Source organism: Labeo rohita, chromosome 20 (genome assembly GCF_022985175.1).
Source record: "Labeo rohita strain BAU-BD-2019 chromosome 20, IGBB_LRoh.1.0, whole genome shotgun sequence".
Taxonomy (NCBI): domain Eukaryota; kingdom Metazoa; phylum Chordata; class Actinopteri; order Cypriniformes; family Cyprinidae; genus Labeo; species Labeo rohita.
In genome coordinates, this window is record NC_066888.1 from 5,044,285 (window position 1) to 5,069,658 (window position 25,374).

General features: G+C 34.2%; 2 protein-coding genes across 3 annotated transcripts in view; one reads left to right on the forward strand and one right to left on the reverse strand.

Moving 5' to 3' along the window:
• Positions 1 to 366: 366 nt before the first annotated feature.
• Positions 367 to 12,612, forward strand: sytl3 (synaptotagmin-like 3). The gene is given in 16 exon segments (XM_051138926.1): positions 367 to 500; positions 3,371 to 3,561; positions 3,671 to 3,886; positions 4,005 to 4,072; positions 4,257 to 4,311; positions 4,399 to 4,507; positions 4,585 to 4,657; positions 4,765 to 4,883; positions 7,001 to 7,132; positions 7,385 to 7,551; positions 7,698 to 7,797; positions 9,044 to 9,214; positions 9,481 to 9,562; positions 9,739 to 9,829; positions 11,517 to 11,713; positions 11,963 to 12,612. Coding segments are annotated over 15 exon segments (1,824 nt in total). The 5' UTR covers positions 367 to 500; positions 3,371 to 3,412; the 3' UTR covers positions 12,058 to 12,612.
• An 835-nt stretch (positions 12,613 to 13,447) lies between these two features.
• The window catches only part of ezrb (ezrin b), a 29,575-nt gene continuing 17,648 nt past the window's right edge, over positions 13,448 to 25,374 (reverse strand). For both annotated transcript variants that reach the window (XM_051138311.1, XM_051138312.1), the window contains 7 exons: positions 23,767 to 23,863; positions 21,513 to 21,676; positions 19,822 to 19,952; positions 17,873 to 18,033; positions 17,687 to 17,779; positions 17,256 to 17,507; positions 13,448 to 14,722 (listed from right to left, as the gene is read on the reverse strand). In XM_051138311.1, coding sequence (XP_050994268.1) covers positions 14,558 to 14,722; positions 17,256 to 17,507; positions 17,687 to 17,779; positions 17,873 to 18,033; positions 19,822 to 19,952; positions 21,513 to 21,676; positions 23,767 to 23,863 — 1,063 coding nt within the window. In that variant the 3' untranslated portion in view covers positions 13,448 to 14,557. The remainder of the gene's footprint in view (positions 14,723 to 17,255; positions 17,508 to 17,686; positions 17,780 to 17,872; positions 18,034 to 19,821; positions 19,953 to 21,512; positions 21,677 to 23,766; positions 23,864 to 25,374) is intronic.

Here is a 25,374-nt window from a genome sequence, read left to right on the forward strand (position 1 = left end):
TTTATCTCCTTATGATATTGCAATTAATTGGGCTTTTACATTTATGTTCACTATTAAAATACTACTGCTATTAACAATAATATTAAAAATGCAACTTTTCATATTGCAAATGGTTTTAAAACCTTTTGTGAAGTACTGATTAAGATGTGTACACACACTACATAAATAAATGAATAATTAAATAAATAAAAGCATGTTAGAAAATCTATATGAAATATTTCTTCAGTAATCATAATCTGGATTATTATTTAATTAATTGTTCAGCTTTACGCTTTCTTTTTAATGATGCCTTAGACAGAGCCAGCCTGCTTTTGTGGCTTTGCACAGAACTCTTGCAGTGAACATTGTTCTGGTTTATTTCAGTTTCGCAGACCTCGCAGTGTCATCATCATGTGAACAGGAAGGATGTGGAAAATGACGATCAACACTGTCTTTATATAGAGTTGAGATTGCAGGTTTCTCAGCTGTCTCTTCACATCACATCACAAACTGGCAAGAAGGTAAGTCTGCATGTAATATTTTCACATGATGACATCAATGTAGCAATTATTATTATAATCAAAGCTGCAAAATTTGGTTGGGGTAAAGTTCAGCAGCAACGTGCGTATAGTTTTAGAGAAGTACATTAATGTCAGTCAACTTTTATATTTGAAAGACATTGCTGTTTTAGTTCTTTGCACTTGTCACCAGCTACGTAACACTTAAAAGTCCAACTAACAGAAAAATACTCAATGCTGTTAACCAGTACTGGCTTTAAATGTTTTTAGGGTTGTTTTAATGTGCGCAAAAATCAATGTTCAAAACCAAAATTTGACAAAATTTTATTCAGCTTTCTAAAGATTATTCAGAGGATTGTGAGATTAGTTGATTCTAATATTGCAATAAATGTGTTCTCTTTTCTTCTAATGACAGCATAACAGTTCTGTTTTCATATTTACAAAAATCCCTCTATAGGGTTTTGAATTGCAAAATGTCCTGACGTCCCTGCTAGAAAGAGGTTTCAACCAAATGATGCATGAAAGAACTGAACCAGTAACTGTAGATTAGTTAAGTTTTTGTCTATTCCTTGGCAATTCAAACACATTTATGTCTCAAAGCATAAAAACTGAATGTCAAACAGGCTGCCTGACAGAAAACATCTGATCTCTGGGAAGCTGATTGTTATGTGCTCTCACAGCGACGTATATAAAAGACGGCATTTGTTAGATAACCCTTTCCTGGAAGTGGCGCTTGCAGCAAAAGCCCCCTTGCAGTGAGCTGTCAAGGCCAGACGTTGTGGGCTCCCACATAACCTCATCATTGTGTGACAAGCGCAGTTCTATAGATATGAGTCCACCGGAGACACTTCACGTAAATGAGCTCATAAAGAACGTGGGAAATGACAGCAGATTCTTCCCACAGTCCGCTGAATTCCGTGTAGGTCTATTGACTCAACTTTACTGTGGCTATAGGTCCGTTTAACACATTTTCAGAATGACAGCATTTCAAAAATGTGCTTATGATTTGATTCTTGGTTTTGCTACCAGCACCATGCATGTAGGTATTTTTTTCCCGATGCACTGTAAACCTATGAATTATTTTAGTGCAATTGCTATAATGATTAATATCTGAGTTTGCTGAGAAAACCCCCTGAATAATATATATATATATATATATTTAAGACATTGTTGCAGATTAGTGTGCACAATGTTAGAAACGAACTAAATTAAATCGACTTTCAGTTTGTCCATCCGATGTTCACACAGAATGCGTTCTTGTGTCCCACCTGCGCTATTTTTGAATTGTTGGTCTGTGTGCAAACGGATGTTCATTTTCATAGAATGTATTTTAAATGGCGTGACAAATTAAAACTTTCATTGTTAACAAGTACGTCATGCGTTCGCTTTCACTCTGTCTAGGTATTTTTGAATGTACTCTCTACTGCTTGCTCATGCATGATGTGGTTTGGTCTGGTGGGTCATGTGGTTAGAAGTTCTCAGGTATTAGGTGGGGTGAAGGCAGCATTGGCATAAAAAGATGCATGAATGTATGTCAACCTGGATCACAGGCGCCTTAAAAGTAATGCTGCCGGCAAACTCTTACCTCAGAGTCAGGCGTTCTTAAGTTGTCATACTCAAGTCGCAAACATACTATGGAAGTAGTCTAAACAAAACAAACGGTATTGTATTGTGAACAATATACCCAACGTGAGTAGATATTCAATAAAAATGATGAAAAGGACTAATTTCTTTAAGTTATTTTTACGTGGTATCACCACAGTTAGATCTGAATTCAAAATGATGAACTGTGTTACCGGTAAAGCGTTACGTGTTGAACGTTAAAATCATCCACTCCAGACTTGATTCTGCTTGCTAATCTCTAGATTTAGATTATAACCTACAATCAGGGTGTCCAAACACGGTCCTGAAGAATTTACCTCCAACTTGCCTCAACACACCTGCCTGGAAGTTTCTAGTAGCTACTGTATGTCTACACTGTAAAAAATAGAAAACACAATTTGTTGAGTCAGCTTAAAATAATTTGTTAAAATTTTAAGTTCAGTCAACTAAAATAAGTTTAGTCAACTTGAAATGTTAAGTTGTACTAAGTAACAACTTAGATATTTGTGTTTGCTAAACTTAACAGATGGGTAAGTAACCCAGCTGCCTTAACATTTTAAGTTGATTCAACTCAAATATCTAAGTTGTCACTTAGTATAATTTAACATTTAAAGTTAAATAAACTTTTTTTGAGTTGACTGCACTTAAAATTTTAAGGCAGCCAGGTTACAAATTATTTTAAGTTGACTCAACAAATCGTTTTTTACAGTGTAGTACGATCTTGATTGGCTGGTCCATGTGTGTTTAATTGGGGTTGAAACTAAACTCTGCAGGACAGTGGCCCTCCAGGAGCTGGACTGGACATTCCTACCTACATACAGCATGTTATATTCAATATATAGCCTATTATATGTGACCCTAGACCACAAAATCAGTCTTAAGTAGCACTGGTATATTTGTAGTCAAAATGTTCGATTTTTTTTTTTTTAATGCCAAAAATCATTAGGATGTTAAGTAAAGATCATGTTTCATAAAGATATTTTGTAATTTCCTGCTGTAAACATATCGAAACTTAATTTTGAAACTTTGGTTTTGTGGTCCAGGATCACATATATCAACGTTTCCGCTATGTTTCAAATCAACCCTTCCTAAATCAACTCTATAGGTATGTTTGGTAGCAGCTTGAGCTCCGAACTGACAAAAACATGCCTTATATGCATTTGTTTTATATTAAATTATTTTGACTAATTGTACACTATTTATTGAAAGCATTATTTGATGAAAAGCCAAATAAAAACACCACAACATCTTGACCATCTTGACTTTTTCAGAAACTGATCAAATCTACCGAACTGCTCTGAGCTGTGGAAAAAATGAAACTCGAACAGGAAAACTGGGAAGTCATATACAATCAGTTCTGCCCTATGGATCTCGGCTTATTCCAGGCTGTGGAGAGAGAAAGGGTCCTGGAGGTTCTTCAGCGAGACAAAGCACTTCGAACCATTGAGGCAGACAGAATCAGGTACGAAAATGTTTTAGAACAACTTCTTTAGAACATGTGTGTTCTTATTTTGTTGGTGTGCAGAAAAACGTAAATGTGTTGGATAATTTTTCAAACTAATTGGTTTTAGGAGGCTGAAGGTAGATCTTCAAGGTGTCTGTCGACAGACTGCCAAAACCATCATGCGTCCCTACGGTCAGAGATCATGCGCGCGATGTCAGCGGATTCTTGGGAAGTTTTGGGACTGTGGTTCGGTGTGCTGTGGATGCAGCCATCGCATCTGTAAACACTGTCGGGTCGTCCGGTCTGCACAGGAGTGGAAGTGCACAATGTGCCATGCATACAGGTAAAGACAAAGCCACGTTTATGGATTTATGAGAAATGCATTATTAAATGATCTTAAAAGTTTGGTATGAATGACACAGATAAAACATAAATGTTTTTTTCATAATAATGTCTTCCAGGGAATTTAAGATCAAATCTGGTGAATGGTTTCAGGAACAGCAAGCAAAGAAATTTCCGGATGTCAGAGGTTTGAATGTTTCTATTAGCTAATTGTTAGGAACAATTTCTGAGGACAACTGTTCTTTTGAATTGACTAAATATACACTTTACTGGAATACTGGACTTTGATTGGCCAATCACTGCATTCTTCATCCAAAATGTTGTAATGATGATAAATTGTATAATTGACCATTGTCTTGTATTGTTTTTAGAAAACAGTCATGAAACCATCGGAGACAAACTATTACAGTCTTATCAACGGCTAAGGTTGGACACCCTAAAATATAAACCTTGTTGTAAAAATCAATATAATAATCACCTTTGGTTTATGACCATTATTTTATTTTTTTTTAGCTTTATTGCTGTCGTGCCTCCAACTCCTCCTCCTGTTTATGAACCCCCCGTCATATAACAGATTGATTCATTTAACAGAACAGGTAAAGAGAGTAATATGTTTTTGTTTGTTTTTTTTTGTTTTGTTTTTCTCTTTGCATTTCTTCATCACCTAATAATGTCTTTGTGTGTCTTTGTTTATACTAGGATCTCAAAAAATCTAAGCCATTTACTAAATCTGTGGAGAACCTGATGGTGTCTGTCAGTGCTCACATAAAAAGTAAGAAAACAAAGCCAGAGTCTTCGCTATGTTAATTGTAATAACATTGTAATAACTTTTGGATCCACAAGAGTCTCTGCAACAGTTTTGTCTTGTCCTGATGCTAGAGTTCTCCAAATCCCAGAATGATTTGAGTGTGGAAGTGGATCAGCTGACTGTGGATCACGGACAGCTGCAGAACTCAAGACACAAGAGCCGATCAGAGAGTGCCATCAATAAAGTCAATGTAAGTCTATGCAGTATCGTCTACAATTGCATTTGCGCTGCAGTTAATTTCCTGTAATTGTCCTTCACTGCTGATGTATGAACGACTTAAATTTGAGACTAAGCAATTCATCTGTCAGGCCTAATTGTCTGTAAAGTTCTTGATAAATCCACCTTGGTTTTCCTGCTTACCAGGTTTGACTTGAAAAAAACTGCCAGATTAGTAACCATTACCGGCTGTGTTTGAAATCTCCAGCGGATCTTAATTTCTTTTTAAGTTTTTAAGATTTTTTTTTTTTTTTTTTTAAATATTTTAGTCACAATTTACACCCAGTAAAATATTTTGGTAATGTTTTCTAATAAGGTCCCATCAGTTGATGTTAGTTATATAATAAGTATAATATGTTTTAGAAGTGTTTTTTTTTTATTGTTTGAACTCTCCAGTGGTTCAAATTTTTTTAAAGCAAAAAAAAAAAGAACAAAAAAAAAAATGTTTTTTTTTTAAACTCACAATTTTGTACCCAGTAAAATACTTTCTTTCTTTCTTTTTTTAACTTTTGTTTTAAAAAACAAAAAAAACACATTTATTATCATATTATTCTTTGCTAATGGTAGTTAACCCTTTAACTGTCACTCCCATTTTTTTAAAACATACATAAAAATGCACTATCTAGACTTAAATTTTTATAATTCATGAATGAAACATTTTGTAATATGATTTTGATGTACATTTTCCATGGTAATGCGATGTCTGATTCTAAAATGCCTTTTAAAGGATGAATTTCGAGAAGTTTTGAGCTTTTTAAGTTGCACTCTTGACATATATTAATCTATTACTTTTCCTACATAATTTCTATCACAAAAATATGGTAAAATATCTATTTAGGAGTCTTTCCAACGATGTATAGTTTGTCGTGATTAGGATTTATTTGTAATATGGTGAAGTAAACTTAGGCGTCCCACCTGGGGGATGGTGACAGTTAAAGGGTTAAATAACACAATGTTCAGATCCATTAAATAATAAAAGATACACCTTTGTTTTTAATAATGTATTAGTACATTTTGAACTTTAACTAATTAAAAATGCTTGTTATTTAATGTTAACTAATGTTAATAAATTATGCCTAAAGTGTTACTAATATTTTAGAGCCCAGCAGAAGTAGAAAAAAAATACATTAACTATGTACAGTTATGTACTTGTGCTGTCAAATTGATTAATCGCGATAAATCACATCTAAAATAAAAGTTTGTGTAATAATATAATAATATATGTGTGTGTGTACTGTATATATTTAAATGTATATACAGTATAAGTACACACACATGCATTGACATATTTAAGAAAAATATGTTGTTTATATATTAAATATTTTTATATATAATATGAATATGAATAAAATATATACAATAAATTATCTAATATACATCTAAATATTTCCAAAATATATACTGTACATAATAAATATATACAAAGTATACACACATAAATTATGTAAACAAAAACTTTTATTTTGGATGCGAATAATCACGATTAATCGATTTGACAGCAGTAGATTTTACATTACTCTTCCAGGTCTTTCAGCTTAAAATAATTTGTTACCCTGCTGCCTTAAAATTTTAAATTCAGTCAACTAAAATAAGTTTAATTAACTTGAAATGTTAAGTTGTACTAAGTATCAACTTGTGTTAGTTGTGTTATTAGCGTTTGCTAAACTTAACAGATGGGTAAGTAACCTAGCTGCCTTAAAATTTTAAGTTGATTCAACTAAAATATCTAAGTTGTCATTTAGTACAATTTAACATTTCAAGTTGAATAAACTTTTTTTTGAGTTGACTGAACTTAAAATTTTAAGACAGCCAGGTTACAAATTATATTAAGTTGACTCAACAAATTGTTTTTTACAGTGTGAGACTGTGGAAATCCTGGTTCTTCAAAGACAAAAATATGAATTAAAATGTGAAATAACATTACTTTTTTTTTTTCTTATTTAAACCATTTCAAGTCATCTTGAGGCCCTTTGGAAGTTTGTTGAACCATTGTGAGAACCATTGTATAAGTCTGATGGTTTCTTTCAGTTATAAATTCAGACTAATATTTGGCATCATTGTGACCTCCTGATTGATTTTATCTCTTCACAGCTGTGCAAAGTACCCAGTCTACCCAATCTGTCCCAGAACAGCAGAGGCATCGAGCATTATGCTTCAACAAGTACACTTTACCTTACAGATGACGACGCTTCGTATACATCCGCATACAGCGATGAACAGAGGGTACGTGTTTACAGGACGATTGATTGGTTTTCTGTTTAATCTGATAACTGATGAGTACAGATCTCTCAGGAAGCAAACTGCCCAATATCTGCAAAACTCTGCAAGATAACTTTCTGCAAAAACGCTTAGATAACGCTTACAGGCTTATGGGCATGAATGATGAATTGTGTATTAATCGCTCTCACGACTTTAAACATCAACATAAAAAAGTGCAATGTTAATAAATATCATTCAAAAACATGTTTTGTACAGGACAGCAACAGCAGCACGGGAATGGATTGTGGGATCTTCGAAAACACTAGTGTGACTGGAGAAGTGGAGGTTGCCTTCGCTTACAACAACAGGACGTCCTGTTTGGAGATAACTATCAAAGCCTGCAAAAATCTGATGTTTGGAGATATGAAGAAGAAATGTCATCCGTAAGTTGTTGTGATGGAGTGTGTGTTTCCTGTGTGTTGCAGAATTGTTTTGAATGTGTGAAAAATTGACAATATTGATGCTACAACACATTTGGCTCATATGCAGTTGACCTTACAGGAAATGTTGTTTCTTTCTGAACAAACAGGTATGTAAAGGTCTGTTTGCTTCCAAAGAAATACCATGATTATAAGATGAAGACAGCAGTCAAGAGGGGAAATAACCCGGTTTACAACGAAACCTTTACAGTGAGTATTTACAGCCAGATGTACTAGTGAACACTGATTTAAAAAACAATACAAGTGTTATTTTAAAACAACTGAGATATTATTATTATTTAGATTTTTGTATGTTTTATTTTAATTTTACTTAGTTTCAGTAAATTTGTTGTGTATTTTTGTTATTTTTATTAATGTGCCAATATTGGTTTTATTTTTTATTTCAGTTTTAGTATAGTTCAGTAGAAATAAAATAAGTTTAAGGGTATTATTTATTTCAAGTACCAAAAAATTTTGGTATAGTACTATAGTTTTCACTTGCATTGAAAGTGTGCATCAGCGGAGTGAGATAAGCAAACATTATTAGTTAAAGTCAATAAAATATCAAGGTTAGTAAATTTTGCAGTAAGAAAAGCAAACAAACAGATGCTAAGTACAACAGGTATTGAGTGAGCAAAATGTTATTTGTTATTGTTCTCACAATCTATGGAAGTAATTTGAGCTTCCACAATCACACAATTAAAATTTACAACCAGACATCAGAAACAAAACCAGACTTTACATCAGAGTGTAAAAAAACAGTTTAATCTTTAAAAATCATCAAAATATTGTAGTTTCATGAAATTTAATAATTTAATTTAATTTAATTTAATTTAATTTAATTTAATTTAATTTTTTAATTTTTTAATTTTTAATTAAATGTAATTTAATTTAATTTTGGTAAAGTATGCATTTGCCCTAAATCTGCAGCTGTCTTGTTGTGGCAACTCAACTGACAAATAGATAATAAAAGCAGTATCTGTATTATTATTATTATTATTATTATTTAATAAATTCTGACCATTTTAGTCATTTGAATTTAATTAAGCTGTATTTATTTGCAACAGATACTGAGTGAGCAAAATATTATTTGTTATTGTTCTTACAATCTATGGAAGTAATTTGAGCTTCCACAATCATACAATTAATATTTACAACAGACATCAGAAACAAAACCAGACTTTACGTCGGAGTGTAAGAAAAACATTTTAATTTAATTTAATTTAATTTAATTTTTAATTAAAGTATCTGTATTATTATTATTATTATTATTATTATTATTATTATTTAATAAAATTTGACCATTTTAGTCATTTAAATTTAATTAAGCTGTATTTATTTAAAAGTAATATTTACTTGAACTTTTATTTTTTTATTTACATAACTAGAAATGCACTGAAAGTATGACTATATATTGAGGTGTTTGTGTGCTGAATTCTTCGGTTTGTGTTTGCAGTGCGTGGTCGCTGCTGAGCAGCTGGGCAGCAGCATAGTTCAGGTGTCAGTGTGGCACAGCCGGGGACTCAAGCGCAAGCTCTTTCTGGGTGAGACGCACGTCTGTCTGTCTGACTTGTGTCTGGAGAGCACAGACACTCAGCGCTCGGTCTGCTACGCACTTGGTCCAAAGGTAAGACCAGTCAAACTGGACTGACGTCATTAGAAAACTATGAAATTATCTGCTCTTAAATTAAGTCTTTAACTACTATCTCCTGGGGAAGTTATTTAAGAAAATGTCCATTCCCCACTTCAACTGACTGTATTTACTTATTCAAAGGCACATTCCTAGCAAAATACCTAGTCTTCATAATCAAAATGTGATCATCTGCTCATGTTCATAGGTGTATCTGTTGACCTGTGATCTGTTAAATGCTGACGCTTGTTCTTTCATTGCAGGGTCATCCACTGGGTGGCGATGAAGAACTGCTGCTTAAAGCTCAGTTCCAGTTCCTGCCACAGACTTACCCACATACAACCGGTATGAGACTCAATTAGGAATGACTGTGTGTGGATGAGAAAAAGACTGCCTTTTATGGCCTTTTCATGTTCTTTTCTTCAATTACACATTAGAAATGTAAATGTTTTGAAACTCTTATTAAATATAAATTAGGGCTTTATTGAATGAAAACTATTGCAACTACTCTGTCTCTGCAGATGTCTTGATTGGAGCTGCAGGACAGCTCAAGGTTGTCATCACTAATGCATCGAAGCTGAGCACTTTGTCAAAAACGGCTTACATTGAGGGGTGAGTGGACTGTGTATGTATGTCTGTAGTGTTTCAAATAAGCTTATATAATGTTATGGTTGTGAAATTATAATAGTAAGGTTGTGAAATTATAATAATATAATAATAGTGTGTATTTAGGATACATAAAATGGCTAAATATCATTGCCATCACAGAATGCAATTAAATATATAAAAATAATACAAAAAAACAGTAGATTACAGTAATGGCATGAAATTAAAAATGTATTTTGTAAAAGTTTTGTCAAAGTGTATATATTTGTATGTACAGTTGAGGTCAAAAGTTTACACCCCCCCTTTTAGAATCTGCGAAATGTTAATTATTTACCAAAATAAGAGGGATCATACAAAATGCATGTTATTGTTTATTTAGGACTGACCTGAATAAGATATTTCACATAAAAGATGTTTACATATAGTCCACAAGAGAAAACAATAGATGAATTTATAAAAAAAATGATCCCGTTCAAAAGTTTACATCCCCTTGATTCTTAATACTGTGTTGTTGCCTGAATGATCCACAGCTGTGTTTTTTGTTCAGTGTTAGTTGTTTGTGAGTCCCTTGTTTGTTCTAAACATTTAAACTACCTGTTGTTCTTCAGAAAAGTCCTTAAGGTCCCACAAATTCTTTGGTTTTCTAGCATTTTTTGTGTAATTGAACCCTTTCCAACAATGACGGTATGATTTTGAGATTCCTCTTTTCACACTGAGGACAACTGAGGGACTCATATGCAACTATTACAGAAGGTTCAAACACTCACTGATGCTCCAGAAGTAAAAACAATGCATTAAGAGCCAGGGGTGTAAACTTTTGAACAGAATGGAGATGTGTACATTTTATATATATATATATATATATTTTTTTTTTTTTTTTTTTCATTTAGTACTGCCCTTCAGAAGCTGCAGAAGATATTTACATGTTTCCCAGAATATTTACCCTGATCTTCAAATTCAAAGAGTTTTCACCCCCCAGCTCTTAATGCATTGTTTTTCCTTCTGGAGCATCAGTGAGCATTTGAGCCTTTTGTAATAGTTGCGTATGAGTCCTGAAGTTGTCCTCAGTGTGAAAAGATAGATCTCAAAATCATACAGTCATTGTTGGAAAGAGTTCGAATACACAAAAATGCTGAAGAAACGCAGAATTTGTGGGAGTGTAGGATTTTTCTGAAAAACATGGGGCAGTTTAACTGTTCAGGACAAACAAAGGATTTATAAACAACTATCACTACACAAAAACAGATCTGTGGATCATTCAGGTAACAACACAGTATTAAGACTCAAAAGTGTAAACTTTTGAATGGGTTCATTTTTATAAATTCCACTATTATTTTCTCTTGTGGACTATATGTCTATATAACATATGTCTATATGTGGACTATATCTTTTATGTGAAATATCTTATTCAGGTCAGTACTAAAACAAAAATGTGCATTTTGTATGATCCCTCTTAGTTTGGTAAAATAATTAACATTTTTAACAATAATTAACATCATTACAACTAGTCTATAGTGTCGACAGGTTCCTTCAGAATTCATTCTAATATGCTGATTTGCTGCTTATTTCTCTCTCTCTCTTTGTATATATATATATATATATATATATATTTTACTGCACCCAGATTTTTTAACAGTACTATGGCGCGTGACTTGATTTTAGTTGCATTAATTGTGTATTAATGTCTTCCCAGGATCCTTTGCCTTCCTGGAGACCGAGAGCTGGTGCAGAGAACTCCGGCGCTGAAGAAGACTGCCAGTTCTGTCCAAATGAACTTCAGCAGATTCACACGTCAGGAGCTCCAGCAGGCCGCGCTGCAGATCAACCTTTGGGAGAAAAATACCTTCAGCCTCACTGACCGTTTAATGAGATCAGCACGACTAGCCGGAGGTGAGTTCCACACACAAAACAGACGCTAAAAGCGGCCTAGGTATTTTTCACTAAAAGTTTAAGACCTAAAAGCACATGAAATGATGTACACTCACATGAGATCAAGACTCCAGTAATGTTTGACGTCAGTAAGTTTTGTACATCTATAAATGCGCACCAGTAGACTTCTCTAAAAATAATGCCTGCACACTCACAAATAGAAAGAAAAAATATGGGGTTGTATGTCATTCTGTCTGCTTGTTTCGACAGAATCGTCATGGCAACGTCTGCAACAGATGCCAGGAGAGTGGCATGACTTCGTTCTTCCACTTCAAGCAAATGTCAGCACAAGCATGAGGTCATGAATGAAGAACGTGGATCCTTTCCATCAACCCACAGATCCTGGCAAGTGACAGCTGTGCCTACAAGCTCACGAAGAACCAGAATCCTGACAAACAAATGCCCAGATTGCCTTAAAACTGCCTCATTCTCATTTCTTCAGACAATTTTCTTTGTTGTTGTTTAATTTACAGTATTTCGTATTCATTTCATAAATTATTTAATAAACATTAATGTTAATTGCTATATATACTGTATAAATGAACATTAATAGTATTTACTAATTGCCATTACAAATCAACAATGAACAGCTTAACAAACATTAATAAACTGTTAAAAATGTTCATTGTTTGATGATTCCTCATACATTGACTAATGCTACCATACAGAACCTTACTGTAAAGTACTACAAGCTCACGAAGAACCAGAATCCTGACAAACAAATGCCCAGATTGTCTTAAAACTGCCTCATTCTCATTTCTTCAGACAATTTTCTTTGTTGTTGTTTATTTTACAGTATTTCGTATTCATTTCATAACTTATTTAATAAACTAAATATATCCACAAAGATGGCATGTTGTGCAGCATTCTGTTCTTAAATAAAACACACAGATCTGTTCATCATAAATCTTTATTTCTAATATAATAAACACCTTTTAGGGGAAAATAAATAAATCCAGTTGTTGTGAAGCTTGAAAGTTTGTCTGCTACCGCTTTACATAACTCATTATACACATAAGTCACACATTAAAATGTTAACCCAGGGTCAACTGGCTCTTAATCTGGGTTAGTTACTCGCATACATTTGATACCATAATTGAGCTTCATAACCCAAGGTTAAAAACAATGTTAAGTCCTGTTAAAACACTCCCCATATGCCTCTGATTGGTAGTGCGTAGTGTGAAAAGCTTATTTGTGTATGGATGGTATCGAAATATTTCAAACACAAGCGCTCAAAGTGCTGCGATTTAAAACAGCTGATTTTGATGGTGGAGAATTAAGCGTGAATTAACAGTCAGGATCATTTGGAGGAAACAAACACATTTAAAACCTTCAGCCTCTTTACAAAAAAAAAAAAAAAAAAAAAACTTTTTATGAAAGTGGCACCACATGGTTACAGGCATCTTAGAAACAATTTACTAAATTGTCATATTCGCCCATTCGTATGTCACATACATCTAAATGTCTAAAACTTCATTCTTGTCGAAAGTATTTTACATTTGGTCCCACCAGCAGAGTAAAGTTGTAGTAACACTACCTGATTTGTGCTATTTTTTATATTTTTACTTAAAATATAAAGAGCTGCTAGCAAGTCTGTGAGAAACTCTCACTCACAAAACCACCAACACAGCACATATCAAGATCCATTTAGATGCCTACTGAGATTACAAAAGGCTATTGGCCACTGTCATGGCAAAAAAAAAAAAAAAAAACATTAAGTAACCATTTCAAAGTCATAAAAAAATCAGTTTGTACCTATGTAGGAAATCTAACGATTTAACATGCATTTGAACATAATCCAATATATATAAAAAAGTATAACTTACATATAAATCTTTTAAAAATAAAGGATCATCATTTGGGTCAGTACAGAACTCAATAAACAAATGAATCTGTACTGTCATTAGTAAAGAAGCAAAGTACATCTACCCAGAAACCTTAAATAACCCAAAGACTGAATAAATAAACACTATAACAAGTATTCTGGCAAAAGCCATATTCAACATGAATGAGAGAGTTTTAATATAAGACAATACATAAAATTAAGATCATACTGCAAAGCCCTGTGCTGAGTGGATCATGAACAAGAAAAAAAAAAAAAAGGAGGGGGCTGTTAAAACTAGTTCATTTGGCCAGATTATTGAATTACTAACATATTTAACAAAAGGGGGATGCATTGGCACGTGTTTAAATATTATTTAGCTTCGTAATTTTATGGCAAAAGCAGATTTCGTTCAGTACGTTCTGTGAAACTGGTGTGCGTTTGTGAAATTGGTAACATTTTACAATAAGGCTGTAACATTAGATAACATTAGTTAATTCATCTTAATGTTAATTGCTATATATACTGTATAAATGAACATTAGTATTTACTAATTGACATTACAAACCAACAATGAACAGCTTAACAAACATTAATAAACTGTTAAAAATGTTCATTGTTTGATGATTCCTCATACATTAACTAATGCAACATACAGAACCTTACTGTAAAGTATTACTGTGAAATTCAATGTACACCACTTAGGGGTAAACATCCTATGTGTAATTATGTATATTAAATGTAATGACAAAAAAGTGTGCATTTTATGAATAATTTAGATCTTAGTGCATGTTGAACCAATGCTCATGTCAAACGAATCAAATCTGTTGTATTGTTATGTGTGTATACGTGTGCACCTAATGTAGTTTTGTACGCAGGTTGTGCCTCTTGCATTGACCACTCAGATGGGACAGAAAGAAAATGGACAAAGGCTTTGAGACTCCTTCTTTCCCTCCCTCCCAAAGTTTCCTGGTCCAGATATTTTATAAGGCCTCAAACTCATCAATCCTCTGTTTAGTGTTGCCCTGGCGGATCTGCCGGAGAGTTTTGTATTTGTCTCGGCCGGCGCGCACGTTCTCTGTGTGCAACAGGTCGTTCTGAGTCTTCTTGGTGTCGTCACGAGCCTGGGCCAACTCTGAGGTCAGAGCCTGTAAAGAAAACAATGTCAGAAATTTAGCGATGCTTCTTTAATGTATATCCGAAAAGAGCAGAGTCAAACAAATGCAGTCCTAACCCTATCCCAACCATTTAACGTGATTTTATCATGTAGGATTAACATCCTGGAATAACGTTGTTCAGGCCTGAGGCCAGCGCAGGCACCTAAACCCATTCAAAACAATTGGATATCTAGTTAATAACACTCTTATCACCAATTCTATTCTTATCTATAGTTCCCTCTGATATAAGCTAGAAATATGTTATGGTTGGGGATTGGGGGAGGGATAGTGTTTGAACTCTTGTGGGATATGTTTGGATTGTTTGATAGTACTGTTGTTCTAGGACAGATAAAATACAGCATGTTATTTCAGGAACATGTCCTACTTGGCAAAATCACATTGACCACTCCTAACCCCAATTATTAACTAACTCTAAAGGCAGAGGGAATTTATAGGTTTATAAGTCAAGCCCCAGCCTGAGAGTAAATCCTAAACCTAATCCTATTTCCAAAATCTGTTTGGTTGTTAAGAGTGTTGTCCAGGACCAACAAAGATCTGTTAGTGGTACCACAGTAATCATATGAGACAACTTGATAAATCAAAGTAGGACATGTTTGTAGACATCCCTGGTGCTAGACAACTAACTATTCCTGTCAACAAAGTATAGCTCTAGGTCAGTGGTGTGCAAACCCAGTCCTGGAGGGCCACTGTCCTGAAGAGTTTAGCTCCAACTTGCCTCAACACACCTGCCTGGAAATTTCTAGTATGCCTAGAAAGACCTTGATTAGCTGGTTCAAATGTGTTTAATTAGGGTTGGAGTGAAACTCTGCAGGACAGTGTCCCTCCAGGACCAAATTTGGACACTCCTGCTTTAGGCCAGGGGTCTCCGACCCAGCTCCTGGAGAGCTACAGTCCTGCAGATTTCAGCTCCACCCCAAACACAGCTGAACCAGCTAATCAAGATGTTCAGGATTGCTTGATAATTACAGGCAGGTGTGGCGGTGCAGGGTTGAAACTGAAGTTTGCAGGACGGTAGCTCTCCAGGAGCATGTTTGGAGATCCCTGGATTTAGGTCAGCAGTGTCCAAACTTAGTTTCGAAGGGCCACTGTCCTGCAGTGTTTAGCTCCAACTTGCCTTAACACACCTGCCTTCTAGGATGCCTAGTAAGATCTTGATTAGCTGGTTCAGGTGTGTTTAATTGGGGCTGGAGATAAACTTTGCAGGACAGTGGCCCCTTTATGACTGAGCTTGGACATCCCTGATCTAGATCTATCCAAACATAAACCCTAAAAAGAGAGGCAAATTACTAATTGTTTCAGGGCAGGGGTTAACTATTCCTAGTCATACAGTAGTTCCAGTACGCCCCAAGATGGTCTTGAGCAGTGGCTCTCAACTCTAGTCCAGAGCAGTGGGGCCTGAGGACTGAAGTTGAGAACCACTGCTCTAGGCCATCTTGGGGCAAACTGGAACTACTGTATGTCTAGAGCCTAGAGCAGGGATAAGCAACTTTTGTCCTGAAGTGTCCTGGAGTGCCAAAGTCCTGCAGAGTTTAGCTCCAACCCTAATCAAACACACTTGCCTGTAGCTTTCTAGTGATCTGGAAGACACTGACTAGCTTATTCAGGTGTGTTTGATTAAACTCTGCAGGGCAGTGGCCCTCCAGGACCAAAGTTGCCCATCCCTGGCCTTGACGTGGACCTACATACCTGAAGAGACTTTGGTCTCTTTGCACCTACAATGGGAACCCCATGTTAACAATCTACTGCTGTTTTTCTTTTAATATTGTTTATGTGTGCAAAACAGCTACAATGACAGAGGAAGTTAGTTCAAAGACTACAGCTTGAATGTTCTGCAGGAAAGTGGATCTCCATGAGTCAGAATGAGTAACCCTGTTCTAGGCCCTAAAACCTTAAATAAGAAAGGTTGATAGGAATATTCTAAAGCAGAGGTCTTCAACCCTGTTCCTGTGGATCCACTATCCTGAAGAGTTTAGCTACAACCCTAATCAAACACACCTGAAATGGCCAATCAAGGTCCTCAAGACTGTTTGAAAATTGCAGGCAGGTGTGCTGAAGCAGGTTGGAAATAAACTTTCCAGGAGCAGGGTTGAAGACCTCTCTTGTAAAACACTGGTTCTCAACTCCAGTCCTCGAGGCCCACTGCTCGGCACATTTTGTATGTTTCTGAATCTGACACACTCAGCTCAGTTCATGGATTTTTCTTCTAACGAGCAGACGATCTGAATCAGGTGTGTTAAATGAGGGAGACATACAAAATGTGCAGAGCAGTGGGCCCCGAGGACCAGAGACAGAGGTATTTAACCCTGCTTCATGAGAAACAATGTCCCTCCAAGATCAGGTCCAACCCTAATCAAACACAACTGAACCATCTAACCAAGGTTTTCAAGATTACTTGGATCTAGTTGAATACCCCAGATCCAGGACCAATAAAGTCTCTAATTCTGAAGAGTTCAACCTTTTGGAAAGTTCAACCAGTTGCTCCTGCAATGTTAGGGTTACTTACCAACAGCTGTTTCTGAACTCGTTCATTCTTCTCGGCCTCAGTGATTCGCTGTTCTTCGTAGCGGTGGTCATTGATACCTCCTGTCTGGAGGTCTGCACTGTAGGTACTGTTGCTCTCCCCATCTTCATACTCATTCTCATCAGGTTCATATGCAGGTGGTGGAGGAAGAGGTAACGCAGGAAGAGGTGGTGCCGTCATCACCGTGTGAAGTTCCTCACGGGTCTTCACAAGGTCATCTTGGGCCTCTTGTGCCTGGAAGAACACAGTCCAACACCACAAAGATCAGACTACCAATCCAATTACTGAAGAACTCAAGAATGCATGACAGTTATGGATATATAGACAGCTTTTGGACAAATTTGCAGGTGACCTTGAGGTGATCTTGAGGTGATCACTATTTCCAGTATAGGTTTATGTCTTAACGGTCTTACTCTGTGCTGCCATGTCATAGCTTCCTCCTCCTTGCGTTTTTTGGCTTCCTCCAGGAGTGCAATACGAGCAGTATGTTCTGCCAGCTCAGCAGCCTGAGAGAGATTAATAGAGAGTATTGTTAATAGGGGAAAAAAACCTTTTAAAGGATAAGTAATATTTTAAGAGAATGAATGTTGGGTTCTCACCAGCTGTTCCTGACTCTTCAGCTGATCCTGGGCTTGACGGGCAAGTTCCTCCTTTGCGAGCAGGGCTGCCTGCCTCTCTGCCTCCAATCTGGCTGCCTCCTCTTCTGCCATTCTCCGTTCACGCTCCAGCTGCATGGCCCTCTGCATTTGATCCTGCAGGTCTGAAAACATGCATCCAGATTTAATGTAAAGTGCAACCATCAGTACGTCTTAAGAATGGGTCTGGGCCTCATTATGGAGGATGGTGATGTTCTAACAGTTACAGATCTGGGATGTTGATGTAAAGTTTGCTGCTCCTAAGACCAATTCAATTTTATTCAATTTTAGCAAAAAATGAAAAATCTGTCACATTTACTCATATCATTCCAAACACTGAGTCTTTAATTCATGGGACACCAAGGAAGCATTTTAATGTTCATTGTGTTCTTCCCATAAAATGAAAGTGGATGGGAACCAAGGGCTATCAATCTCCAGAAAGACCATAAACCATAAAAGTACTTCTGACTCATGCACTATATTCCAAATTATGTGAGTACAATAGCAATAGCAACAGTTGATATTCACTCTTGCTTGTTGCTTGTTGGCTATGGACATCATTCACTTTCATTTTATGTAAAAAGAGAAGCATGGATTTGCTGCTACATATTATTCCTTTTTGTGCTCTGTAAAAAAAAAAAATAATAATAATATGGGTCCCAAAATACATAATGAGCACACAATAGTTGCTTTCACACAGTAAAACTAGTAAATTGCCATCAAATTACCTGAACAACCTTTCATCGTTTTACCGGTAAAGCACCATTCATAAATCAGTTTCAAAATACCGGTAAATTCTGTGACATCATTAACCGGATATGGCCGGTACACCATTTGTAATCATGAAGGGTTAAACGTGTTTTTGTTGATATTTGAATTTCTCTGTCAAATGTTCACATTTTGGCCCAGAGACTTTGTATTAGACAACTTCAAACCAAACTACACAGCGTGGATTAAATGCGTCATCTGTGTCCAAATGTTACAATTGGCCCAAAGTAGACGTCTTACGTCATCACGTTCTGAACTCGCATTTGCTCATACTGGTAATCTTCATTCTGCGTTCACACACAGCATCATACCGATAATTTACTGGTAATGTAACAACTCCCCTTCCTGGTAAATTACTGGAACGAATTTACCAGTATTTTTGAAAAGGTCCTGTTCACACGTGATCTCTTAACGGTAATTTACCAGTAAAGACTTGGGTGAAAGGGGCTACTAATGACAGAAATATCCTTTAGCCTGATGAAAAAGGCAAAAGTAATGTCATATCGTGGCATAACTAATAAACAGACTTTTAGAAAGCTTTGTTGGACTGTCATAGTGTATAGTCAGAGATGGCTAATGTTTTAGCATGCATTGCCACAAGATTCATTAACATTACTAATTCCAAAATAACAACACACAGATTACTGTTTTCACACATATTACTAATTTCTGAATGAAAAATTTCCTCTCCAATAATGTAGTCTTATACTGTATATCAGAAAGGCAAGCTTTGTGGCAAACACAAAAGAAACATGACATGCGGAAAGCAGAAACAGAGTAACAGGTGCAGTATGACACCATCTTGTGTTTGTATTGCCGGTCAATGGTATTGTCAGCACAGTTATGATCAAAGTATAATGTCTCTGCTTTATAGAATAACAAGCTAAAAGGTTACATAAACTGAAAAGACCAAAGTGACTGTATTTGGGTTGACGTATCCAATTATGAGTCACATTTTCCATACTGATTCACAGCACAACAATAAGCAAAACAATAGTCACGGTAACTGTTCGATTTTACATGTCTTTTCTGAAATAAAATCATATAAACAATGATTCAGCAGTCAACTTGCATTAGACGTTAAAATATTTAAACGTTTCTTATGATATTTTTCCAATAAAAAACAAACACGCTGGACCTCTTACCTTTTTCTGCTTTTTTGGTCTTCTCCTCAAACTGGTAGAGTCGCATCATCAGCTCCTGTTTCTCTCTCTCCATCTGCTCTTTCTCTCTCTCTATGGCCTCTCGTCTCTTCTTCTCACTCTCCAGCTGAGCTCTGCAGATAAGACACAACCAAAGAGACGCACATTGACGCTTGCTCAGGACACTGCTCTATACCCACACACAAAATTCATCACTCATTAGTGATGTGACGGTGAGAAAATTCATCGTTACCTTATATATTATTTATTAATAGAAATGATTAAGACAAGGCATGGCATACACCACATGCTGTTTAGCAAACACTGTGGAATCAAATGAATAAAAAAGTCCTCGTAGGCAAAGTTTCTGTGAAATAAGATGCTAAGTGTAGAATGCGTTTTAAAATATGGTCAGTCAAACAAAATGAATAAAACAAAATAAAATAAAATAAAATAAAAAAATAAATAAAAAATAAAATAAAATAAAATAAAATAAAATAAAATAAAATAGTTCATTCATACCAGGCTTTGCCAAGGCAAAGTTTCTGTGAAATAAGATGCTTAGTGTAGAATATGGTTTAGAATATGGTCAAACAAACAAAATAAAATAAAATAAATATTAAAAAAAATGTAATAAAATAAAAAAGAAAAAAGAAATAGATAAATATAAAACAAATAAAATAAAATAAACTTTCTGTGAAATTAGATGCTAAGTCAAACAAACAAAACAAAATGAAAAAAACTAAACTAAACTAAACTAAACTAAAATAAAATAAAATAAAAATTCATACCAGGACAAAGTTTCTGTGAAATAAGATGCTAAGTCAAACAAAACAAAAAACAAAACAAAACAAAACAAAACAAAACAAAACAAAATAAAATAAAATAAAATAAAATAAAATAAAAAAAATCATACCAGGCTTAGCCAAGACAAAGTTTCTGTAAAATAAGATTCCAAGTCAAACAAACAAAACAAAACAAAACAAAAAAAATTAATAAAATTAAAATAAAATAAAAATTCATAACAGGCTTTGCCAAAACAAAACAAATAAAATTAAAATAATAAAATACAATACAATAAAATAAAATAAATACAATAAAATAATACATTCATACCATTGCCAAGACTAAACTAAACTAAACTTAACTAAAATAAAATAAAATAATTCATACCAGGCTTAGCCAAGACCTGTGAAGTTTCTGTGAAATAAGATGCTAAGTCAAACAAACAAAACGAAAAACATAAAATAAAATAAAATAAAATAAAATAAAATAAAATAAAATAAAATAAAATAAAATAAAATAAAAACATGGTCAAAAAAAAAAAAAAAAAAAAAAAAAAAACACAATAGAAAATGAATAAAATAAAATAAAATAAATAGATAAATATAAACAAAAATTAAATAAACTAAACTAAACTAAAATAAAATAAACTAACATAAGCCAGGGGTTCTGTGATATAAGATGCTAAGTGTAGAATATGTTTTAGAATATGATCAACAAAACAGAACAAACAATTAATCAAACAAAAACACACAACAAAAATGAATACTGAAAATAAAATAAAAATTCAATTCATAAGCCAAAGGTTCTAGCTATGAATTAAAATGTATAATATGATCTCTTTTATATCCTGCAGCATCTGCTGATGAGACAACATCACTCCTCACATCACCATGGTGATTCATCCTCACCTCTCCATCTGTTTGTGTTGTTTCTCCTCTCGAGCCTGTGCTTTCATCTGCTGCACCTCGATGGTGTCCGGCTTCCTGCGGCGCATGTAAAGCTCATGGTTCCCCATGCACAGCTGTAGGATACGTTTATTAATGCGCAAACGTGGGGCGTAGAACACAAAATCCTGCAGGGTTAAGAAGGAAGAGACAAGATATGTAGTTGTAGAGGTTATAAATCATTCAATTTATTAATTGTGTGTATTTATATAATAAAGTCCTGTGATAATGTGAAGCCGTAGACAGACCGGCTCTGACGCTCAGTGATAACGCTCTGTGAAGGCCAGTCTGTCAGAGGAGACTGACTGCTGGCCTTTATCAGCCAGAACAGCCCTCCTACAACTAATGACTCTTTACTGTGCAACCGCAGACGTTACACTGATGTTACACTGATGTTACAGTGATTTACTGTTTGTCTCAAAAGAAAGCTGAAGCATCCCTAGAAAGCATCTCACTATATTCTCAAGTGTTTCTGAGTGCCACTTTGTGCTCTAATAGTATTTATAATAGTGCTGTGCTAAAAATCCTTAATCTAGTTGTTGTTCCTATTCAAAAATAGTCGGCCTTTTAAAAATTATCAGCAAATCTTGGATCAAATCTTTCTATCAGCTTGTTTTCTTTTAGTTAGAACAGGTTTCGTCATAAGGCTCATTTATCTGAACCTATGCATTTCAGTTCTTGAGTGAGGAGAGAAAAAAACAAAACCAAAACAAGAACAACAACAACTACAACAACAACAACAACAACAACAACAACAACTACAACTACAACTACAACAACGAACATTATTTGTGGATAATTTTGTTCACTCAAAAACTGAGGTGGAAATAACCTACGACCAATCAGTTCAATAAAGAAATACAAAACCATCTAATTGAAAGAAAATAAGTTGACCAAAAAAGGACAATCTAATATTTGGTAATAATTTTGGATAATGAAAAATTTACAAGCAATTTTATTTTGTAGGCCAGACATTTTTGACAGGGATCACAACATGAGGGCTAATATTTTGAATCAGCTTGTATTTATATATTTTCTTAATTTTAATGTTAGTTAAAGTTCTTTTTTTTTTATTAGTTTTTAATATTTTCTAGTTTTTAAATTTATTTTATTTATTTTGCACAAACTGTACAAAGTTTGTGTGCTCAATGTACATTTTTTTTATTAATAAAGTAAAAAACAAAATATTTAAATGTATTTTAAAATAATAATAACAACAACAACAACAATGATAATAATAATAATAATAATAATAATCTATTATTACTATTATTATTATTATTATTATTATTATTCAAATAAAATAAAACAATATAAAATACTAGCCTTTGTGCCATTTCTATGAAATAAGATACTACAAAAGTATAGAATATGGTCAAACAAAACAAACATATAAATTAAAAAAATAAAAATAAATACATAATTAACATAAAATAAGCCTAACTGATCTGAACGAATGCATTTTTTGAGTGAAGAGAGCAAACAAAAAAAAAAAATTTGTGGATAATTTTGGTTATATTTAATATTGGCAATACTTGGTAACAATATTGCATAGTGACAGAGAATATTGAGGGCTGATATTTTGAATCAGCTTTTATTATATATATATATTTTCTTAATTTTAAATGTTAAAGTTCATTTGTATTAGTTTTTAATATTTAAATATTTATTTTCTAAATCATAATTTTATTTATTATTTATTCTTTCATACATGCCTTGTTTAATTTAATATTTCTATTTTTATTTTAGCTTTATTTCAATTAACAACAATAATTTATTGATTTTAACTGACAATAACAACCCTGTCACATTGACATACAGTGTGATCCAAAAGTCAGAGACCAGTTAAGAAGCTATTTAGCATTTTTAATATATTCCTTTATTATTATTTTCAGATTTTTGTGTAAAACCTGATAATTATGTTATCCAGCATGATTTATTAAGCTTTGAAAGGGCATTTGTACCTTTTGTACAAAATTGATGTACTCATTGTCACAAATTTACTTACTTTCTTACTCATTTTTTCATCATAACACTTTTGTTTCATTCTTAAAGCTTTGTTTAAACTTGATTTTGTATTCAAAATGTAAACCTACATGTTTTAACACTAGTGTTTGTATATTAGAGCGGAATAAATTCTTGTCGAAGCAGTTTTTCAGTTTCAGGTGGGACTGTGAGGTATGAAGGCGGCTTGTGTCGCAATCATAGTTTCACTTACTGGAGCTTTTTTATCTATAGGCTTGATGACAAACTTCTTATCGTTGAAGGAAATGTTTCTTATTTCACTCCAGGGGAATCCAATTTTCGGAGTGAGCCTGTAAAGACAATGATGAAATCGTGAGAGACGTTCTGTATTCATACCGAACATACAGTCACACAGAACAAAAACTGTAGGGTGCATGAAACACGACATATGAATTCTCATTTAAATAAACGTGGACGACAATGGTCAGACCTCTGGTTGCTGATCGAGCAAAAATCTAAATATCAGCACTGAGATGAGTTTGTAATGGAGTGAGAATGCTGCAGCACAGGCATGACGGTCCGACGCTGAGATACTCAAGGAATGCAAAGACAAGGACGGGCCCGTGATTAACGTGAGCGGATGACATCATCGCGGTAAGGAGTGTGCCGTGTGATCTCTTTGTGGAGCTCATGGGAGTGTCGCTACAACTACGCCTTCTAACGTGCATGTCACACTGTCTCTATGCGTAGCCAAGAGAACACAAAGCTTTAATGGCCCACCTCGCATGACACACCACAAACGTTCCCTAAAACAAATGACATAAATGGCTAAAATAATTAACGATGGTAACAAAAATGGTATGCAAGATCCTGCACATGTAACTCGTTCAGTTGTTCTTTTTTATTTTTAAGACGTAAATAAAAAAAGAATCATGACGGTAACCATACTTTAATGATCACACTTTACAATACGTTCACATTAGATAACATTAGTTATTGCGTTAACTAACAATGAGCGTTCGTTACACTATTTATTAATCTTTATTAACCTTCATGGTAACACTTTACAAAAAGGTTTATTAGTCAACATTAGTGAACTACTTTACTTAACATGAACTATGAATGAACAACTACAGCATTTATTAATCTTAATGTTAACCTCAACATTTACTAATGCATTATTAATATCAAAACTTGTGCTTGTTAACATTAGCTGTGAACTAACATGAACCAGTGAACGACTGTATTTTTATTAACTAATATTAACAAAGATTAATAAATACTGTAATAAATGTATTGTTCATTGTTTGTTCATGTTAGCTAATGCATTAAACTAACGGAACCTTATTGTAAAGTGTTACCACATTCATTAGCTGTTCAATGTTAATGTTAGTGCTAATCAAACGATTAATCGCGATTAATCGCATACAAAATAAAAGTTTGTGTTTACATAATTCTGTGTACTGTGTGTGTGTGTGTATATATATATATACACGCATGTGTATGTTTATATATTAAACATTTATATATGAAGAATTCAGATGCAAAAGCCTCTAACTGCAGTCTTAAATTTTCTTCTAAAATGAGCATTTTTACCAGGTTTCTATATTTATGTTCAGTTTTTTCACTTTAATTGCATAGAAAATGACCTATACATTGTCATTATGGGAAAATTGCATTAGTTAGGAAAAATTACTGAACCTAAAAGTTTCCAGAACCTAAAAGAAGGGAAAAATGCTCATTTTAGATAAAAATTTCAGACGACACTTAAAGGTATTTGCATCTGAACTCTGCATATAATGTAAATATGAATCTAAATATATGCATGTAAATACACGTGAATATTTTCTAAATATATATG